This window comes from Colobus angolensis, unplaced genomic scaffold (assembly GCF_000951035.1).
Source record: "Colobus angolensis palliatus isolate OR3802 unplaced genomic scaffold, Cang.pa_1.0 Scaffold360, whole genome shotgun sequence".
Lineage (NCBI taxonomy): Eukaryota > Metazoa > Chordata > Mammalia > Primates > Cercopithecidae > Colobus > Colobus angolensis.
The window spans coordinates 62,485-70,369 of NW_012116933.1; the positions used below are offsets into that span (position 1 = coordinate 62,485).

The 7,885-nt window shown below is 37.2% G+C and overlaps 1 protein-coding gene across 1 annotated transcript; it reads left to right on the plus strand.

The window, feature by feature from the left end:
• The first annotated feature begins 5,400 nt into the window (after window positions 1–5,400).
• LOC105519891 (aspartate aminotransferase, mitochondrial-like) lies at window positions 5,401–7,790 on the plus strand. The gene is given in 2 exon segments (XM_011953423.1): window positions 5,401–5,721; window positions 5,723–7,790. Coding segments are annotated over 2 exon segments (1,293 nt in total). The 5' UTR covers window positions 5,401–5,454; the 3' UTR covers window positions 6,749–7,790.
• The last annotated feature ends 95 nt before the right edge of the window (window positions 7,791–7,885 follow it).

Below are 7,885 nucleotides of genomic sequence, written 5' to 3' on the forward strand. Positions count from 1 at the left end.
GAGTCTGAGTCAGGAGAATGGCGTAAACCCGGGAGGCGGAGCTTGCAGTGAGCCAAGATCTCGCCCCTGCACTCCAGCCTGGGCGACAGAGCGAGACTCCGTCTCAAAAAAAACAAAAAAAAAGAAAACGAAGTTTGGGTACCTAAATTTATAGTGTGAGGAAGAGTCTCCACCAACCAGGAGCACATGTTTATGACTGAGAAATAAACTTCAATTGTATCAAGCTGCTAAAATTTTGATTTTATTTATTACTTTACCTTACCTTACCCTAAATAATATAGTGTTCCTATTTGATACTTTACTCTTTTACTAGTGCCATCATGCCTTATATAAATAGTTACAGATTAGAAATACTGTTATTAGAGATAGATAAAAACAACTTTATGTTATCCAATGCTTAAGTAATTTCCCAAAGACAGTATACCAATTATAAACATACCAAATATATTTAGAGAATTATTTTTGCCAATATTATAATCTGTGTTCATAGATTTCCGAGGATTATAAATTTATTCTTTTAGCAAAAACTGACTTGCAAAATGAACAAATATAGTTTATAATAAATTTGACCTTGCCAGGTATGATAATTTTTTTCTTATTTTTCAATATTATGGAATTCATTTTGAAAAAGATTAAGTGAATACCACAAACAGAGCTAACATTTTATTTTCCTTTCCCTCTTTTTTTTTCCCTTAAATCTTTGTCAGTATGGCCTAAATATTTATTGTTACACAGCAAGTAAAGTAAAAGAAAACTAAAATAGAAAAAGAGCCCATCATTTAATAGTGTCAAGTATCATGGACCTTAAGTAGAGGAAACCATTTCAGGTTGTAATAAAAAAAAAGGTGATTTATGTAACTTTCTCTGTTTGTGCACTTGTGAATACACATTTACATGCTTGTTCAGAGACAGGAAATTATAAAAGAGGGTATAGTAGTAAGAAAAGAATGAGAGAATTCCGTTTAGAGATTATTCACTGAATTCATCAGTTAACACATCTTTTATTCTCTTACTGTCTTTTTGGGGTATAAACCAAAATTTTGAAATACCCTCACTATTTCTAGAGGTATGTATTGTAAAGCAGCGATATTTCTGGTATATCATCAATCATAAGAAAACATTTTATGATAGAAACAAAATTCTACACTCTCCAAGAATGATAGTTATATGCCTTTGATTTTACTAAAGCCAACAAAAACCCTGACCCTAATGGAGATCTACCGTAGAGATTCCACAAACAGGGACCTGTGGATGTTGTACCATACTGAGACGGGAAGTTTCTGAAACAAGAAGGTATAGAGGGAACCAAAGGCAACTGGCCAAGTTAATAGGATATTTTGTGCAATTATTTGCTGAATAATGTCCATACTTATGAAGAAGTACAAATACTTGATAAAAACTGATTTTGGTGTATGTAGTAGCCAGCAATATTTAGTCTTTGGTCTACTTTCATATGTGTTGTTTTCTGAATATGGGAGCAGAAATAAGAAGGAAAAGTCATGCTGCCTTGAACACAGTATGTTCTAAAAATAATTTTTAGATGAATATATAATGAATCTAATTTTCAGCATGATGGGTTTGCAGTGCACAACACATCTAGGTAGAATTTTTAGCTGTCTGGTTTTAAATTGGTCAGTTGAATATCTTAATAATCAGTCTGGGAATTAAATGAAGGGCATTTCAGCCATATAACATTCATTATTTTTTAGTACATCTTATTTTATTATGTTATGACATAATTTCTGTATGTGTATTTTTGTTCACCCTAAACTTGTACTCCATACTAGAGGGGCTAACTAGCTGAATGAATCAAAGAATGTGTGTTTTCCTGGTCCTACGGTGTAGATACCCTTATGTAATATCTCCAGCCCATCAGGCAAGTTCTAAAATAATATCGTGATTGTCTACCACTACCAAACTAAGTCTTTCAGATGAATACTTTTTCCCTCAAAATAGGAAATTAGAAAGTTTTGTTGTTCCTTATAGAGTTTTCATCTTTTGCTTATTTCTCAGAACTCTTTTAAGTTAGCTAATATATGTAAATTTATTGACAAGAGAAAAGGAATATGCATAGATTTCCTTAAATTCATATTTTCAAATTTTATATTTTATTGTAAATTTCTTGAGGGTAAAAATTATATTTTTATATAAAATATGCCAGTTTTCAATTTGTTATCTTTCTATTGTTTCAAGGTTATCGCCTGGGTCACATAAAAACACAACACTGATCTGGTTATGTCCATATCTCTTTCTCCAGGTGTTGTGCTAAAAATTCTTGACTGTAAATGAGGCAATGTCAATCAGCAGTCCAAACTAAGATGTCATTTTGTAATCATTCTTTAAATAGGTAAAAAAAAAAAAAAACCCCACTAATTGTTCTATTAAGCTTTCACCCCCTTGCCCTAGAATTATCTAGCAGGATGCTGTTATGTCTCTCTCAGTGTAGGCACATTATGTCAATATGACTGATGGCAAACAACTTGCTTGGCACACTCAGTGTTTGCTCTCTGTTTTCCCTACAGTCTTTGGCAGTTTGTTATCTTGAACTCCATTTGTAAGCTTTAAAATATAGAAGTGCCAACAGCATGCCTGATATCATTCATATATATATTTTTTAATTTCAAAAAATGAAAAATGGGCAAATATGTGGAAGACCTAATGAGAACATGCCCTTAAAGTCTTCATGGAAATCAAGAAAAAAGAAAGCCAATGACGGCTGAAGTTGCCAAAATAATTTTTTTCTTTTCTTAATATAATAAGCTGATTAAAGGAGAATATAAATTAAATGCCTAATATTTTTGCAGAAAGATATCACAATGCTTGCCTATAAAAAATTAATTAATTAAAAATTAATGCAGCATGGACAATTATATTCAAGTAAGGTAGCTATTTTTGATAACATTTTGTATTTTCATTGTTCAATACCAGAAGGGGGAGAAGAGTGAAATACGTCACATTAGATCATCGGATTTCTAGGCAATGTCTTCTTATCTTTTGTAATGGCCAATTTAGCTCTAAAATTCAAAAGTATGTGATAGATTTTTTTTGTTGTTTTTAACACAATAACTGCATTATTCTTATCGTGTTCCACAACATAATTTTACCTGGGTTTGGGTACATAGGAAAGAATTAGTTTTAAGATCTTTACTATACCTACATATATATATATATATATATTCCACCTTTCTTTATACTACAACAAAACAAATATGTATTATGCTATTTGTTACAATTTGGAGGTAAGCAGTGAGACAGAGCTATATATTTCCATAATAATGGTAACTTCGTTTAGTCATTACAATTCAGCATTGGATGGGTCTTGGAAACATGGGAATTAATATATGTAGAACTTACAGGGTGCTGAAACTTAACTGCCTGAGTCATAATAGATGCATATATAAAATGTAATGTTAATTTTGAAATTAATAATACAAAACAAATTGAACCAGAGAGCAGAGTTCAGTGATCATTATACTTTCTTTAAAGGTAAATCGTATGCAAACCAAAAGATAACCAGAAAGTTGATGGTAGGAATAGAATCAGAGTAAGGGGTGTTGATCAGATGATTTTAACGACTAGTCTTATGGAGCTATGGAAGTCTAATGAAGTCATATCACCTTAGCATCATAGTGGCTGTGAGTACCAGACAATTTCTTTTATGGTTCAGCGCATCTTTTCCATTGAAGAGTGCTATAGACGAACTGATATTTCTTTACTGATGTTTCACTTTCAATAATCATAACAATTGTCATCCTCCTTTTGATTAATAAATTATTTCTTTATCTATGACTAAGCCCTCATTGAATTCTTTTAGAGCTTTAGTGTAAGAATTATTTGGCCTCTTTAATATGGTTCATAATATTTTCTTTCTTATCTTTGTAGGCATAAGTAGTCTATACTTTTTCTAAATCTTGGAAAGGCACCTCATTATTGCAAGTATAATAGTTCATATTTAGTCTCTTATGTGAGTTATTCTGCACCCCCTCATCAGTATGTTCTTTTTAAAATACAAGTTTGACACCATATGTTCTCACTCATTAGTGGGAGTTGAACAATGAGAACACATGGGCACCGGGAGAGGAACATCACACACTGGGGCCTGTTAGGGGATGGGGGACAAGGGGAGGGAGAGCATTAGGAGAAATACCTAATGCATATGGGGTTTAAAACCTAGATGACGGGTTGATAGGTGCAGCAAACCACCATGGCACAGGTATACCTATGTAACAAACCTGCAGGTTCTGCTCATGTATCGCAGAACTTAAAGTACAATAAAAAAATAAAAATAGAACACAAGTTTAAATTTTTATGTCCCTTCAAGTTTGAGATTCTATTGTGTTCTCTATTGATGTGGCTCCTGTACTGTCAGTAATTTCCTATTGTTCGCAGCAAGGATAACATGCACGTACTATTTCATATTGCCCTTATCTTAAAACTCTATTTCCTGCAAAGGTTGAATGTAGTCTCAGAAGTCTTGTCAATGTAGTTTACTAGATTTGGCATTTGAAATAAAACCAATAGGCCATCTCTGGCCTGTAGGACAAAGTATTGGTGTTTAACCTGACATCAGCACAATTCACATTCTGCTCTTACTTTAACTTATGCAATTAAATATGATCTTAGCTCCACTTTTTTTGTGGATGCTTTTTATCGGTTTGGGAAAGTTCACTTTCATTCCTGATATGGAGGGTTTTATTCATTTTTGTCAGAAATGGGTGTTAGAATTTGTCAAAGGCTTTTTTTTTTTTTTTGCGTTTATTGAGATGGTCACATGGCTTTTATTTTTTAAGTCTTTTAATACATTGATTTTTTCTGAAGATATAAAGCCAACCTTGCATTTATGAGAAAAACTCAGCTTGGTCATGATGTGTTATCATCTCAATGTACTGTAAAATTTGATTTGCTAAAATTTTGTTTAGAATATTTGCAGCTACATTTATAAGGGATATGATCTGTTGTTTTCTTTTCTTGTATTTTGTTTTGGTATCAGAGTAATCCTTGCTTCATACAATGAGTATTTCATCTTCTTTAATTTTTTGGAAAAGTTAATGTGGACTTGGCATTATTTTCTTCATAAATGTTAGGTAGAATTCACCAGTGAAAACATTTGGATCTCTAGTTTTCTTTTGGGAGACTGTGAAATACAATTTCAATGTATTTGATACATACAGCTATCTGAGTTATCTATTTTCTCTTTATTGAGTTTGGTAATTTATGCCTTTTAAGGAAATTATCTATTTTATCTAAATTGTAAAATTTATGGGCATTACATTTTTAATAAAATTCCTTTATTAATTTTTAATATATATGAAATATGCCATGATATCGCCTCACTCATTACTTATTCTGATATATTAAAGATAATTTAAAAAATAAAAGTGTTGTAAGAATTAGTTTTTTCCGCTCGCCCTCTGCTCCGTCCTGTGGCGGCCCACTTCCCTCCTACCGTCCACCATGGCCCTGCTGCACTCCGGCCGCGTCCTCTCCGGGATCGCCGCCGCCTTCCACCCAGGCCTCGCCGCCGCGGCCTCTGCCAGAGCCAGCTCCTGGTGGACCCATGTGGAAATGGGACCTCCAGATCCCATTCCGGGAGTCACTGAAGCCTTTAAGAGGGACACCAATAGCAAAAAGATGAATCTGGGAGTCGGTGCCTACCGGGATGATAGCGCAAAGCCTTATGTGCTGCCTAGCGTCCGCAAGGCAGAGGCCCAGATTGCCGCAAAAAAATTTGGACAAGGAATACCTACCCATTGGGGGACTGGCTGAATTTTGCAAGGCATCTGCAGAACTAGCCCTGGGTGAGAACAGCGAAGTCTTGAAGAGTGGCCGGTTTGTCACTGTGCAGACCATTTCTGGAACTGGAGCCTTAAGGATCGGAGCCAGTTTTCTGCAAAGATTTTTTAAGTTCAGCCGAGATGTCTTTCTGCCCAAACCAACCTGGGGAAACCACACACCCATCTTCAGGGATGCTGGCATGCAGCTACAAGGTTATCGGTATTATGACCCCAAGACTTGCGGTTTTGACTTCACAGGTGCTATGGAGGATATTTCAAAAATACCAGAGCAGAGTGTTCTTCTTCTGCATGCCTGCGCCCACAATCCCACGGGAGTGGACCCGCGTCCGGAACAATGGAAGGAAATAGCAACAGTGGTGAAGAAAAGGAATCTCTTTGCGTTCTTTGACATGGCCTACCAAGGCTTTGCCAGTGGTGATGGTGATAAGGATGCCTGGGCTGTGCGCCACTTCATTGAACAGGGCATTAATGTTTGTCTCTGCCAATCATACGCCAAGAACATGGGCTTATATGGTGAGCGTGTAGGAGCCTTCACTATGGTCTGCAAAGATGCGGATGAAGCCAAAAGGGTAGAGTCACAGTTGAAGATCTTGATCCGTCCCATGTATTCCAACCCTCCCCTCAATGGGGCCCGGATTGCTGCTGCCATTCTGAACACCCCAGATTTGCGAAAACAATGGTTGCAAGAAGTGAAAGGCATGGCCGACCGCATCATTGGCATGCGGACTCAACTGGTCTCCAACCTCAAGAAGGAGGGTTCCACCCACAACTGGCAACACATCACTGACCAAATTGGCATGTTCTGTTTCACAGGGTTAAAGCCTGAACAGGTAGAGCGACTGACCAAGGAGTTCTCCATCTACATGACCAAGGACGGCCGCATCTCTGTGGCAGGGGTCACCTCCGGCAACGTGGGCTACCTTGCCCATGCCATTCACCAGGTCACCAAGTAATGTCCCTGGTGCAAGGAAACAGAGCCAACCTTTCTGTCTTCAGCCTCTGCTATTGAGAGCTTCACACAGACAATGAGAGAGGGTGGATGGTGGTGAGTGGATCATTTCTTTCAACCACAGTGTGTAACACTCAGCATTTGAATGTTTCTCCAAAAAGAACATGTAGTGACACAGGGCAGAGGCATCCGTGGCTGGCGTCTGGAACATTAAACCAAACTCTCTCGCCTGTCCTTTTATCTCCAACTTTTCTCAAAGAGTTTACATGTGCAAGAAAGTCATCGCACCAAAAAACCTGTCAATTATGCCATTGCAATATTTCAGAAGCTTTAACTGAAGTGTCAGGTTCCTTGTGAGAAATAGCACATGTTAGAGGCTTTGAGAGAAGACCTAGTTCTGTCGTGAACAGTCGGCCTTGTGTCTGTCCTCCCATCTTGGAGCAACCTTATCAACAGGCCGCACTGCAGAAATGATGTTTTATGAAAACCAATGAGGCTGCTGCCACTCCAGCAAGGAAAATAATGCAGTTTCTTGTCTTATGTAAGAAAAAGAGAAGGCTCTCTTTTTCTCCCTTGTCATTGCTGTTCTTTTCCTTATGTACAAACATTTTTAACTACTGCAGATTTTCATCCCATTCTACTGCTTGACTGACCATCAACTCCATCCTATCGAGATTTATTTAAGAATGAAGAACATAATTTTCTGCTGATGCCATACCCTCACCTTTCTCAGCAAAGAATAGTGGAGAGTAGGAAACTGTACTTTATCTAGGCATCCTCTTGAATGACTGTGTAAGTTTCTCTGGTTGGGATGTTGTCTCTGCCCAGTTGGACCTCCTCCCTTTGTTGAATGTGGTATACAGCCACTCATCTCACGCCGTGAGTCCAGTGGCGCAGGGTGGTACCAGGAAAGAGGATATTCTAGGCTTTGTGTGCTGCTAGCTGGGTTCAGGCTTCACCCACTGGAGAGAACCACCATCTGCTCTAACCATGTAGACTTATTGTGGCCTGGTTTCTCTGTTACAATAAAATTACCGTAGACCCAACTACTGTCTACTAAGTTATCTTTTTTCTTTAATGGGAGGAAGAAGTAAGAGTGGGTAAATAAATATCCTAGGAGTTTGGAATCGTGTAGCTGATC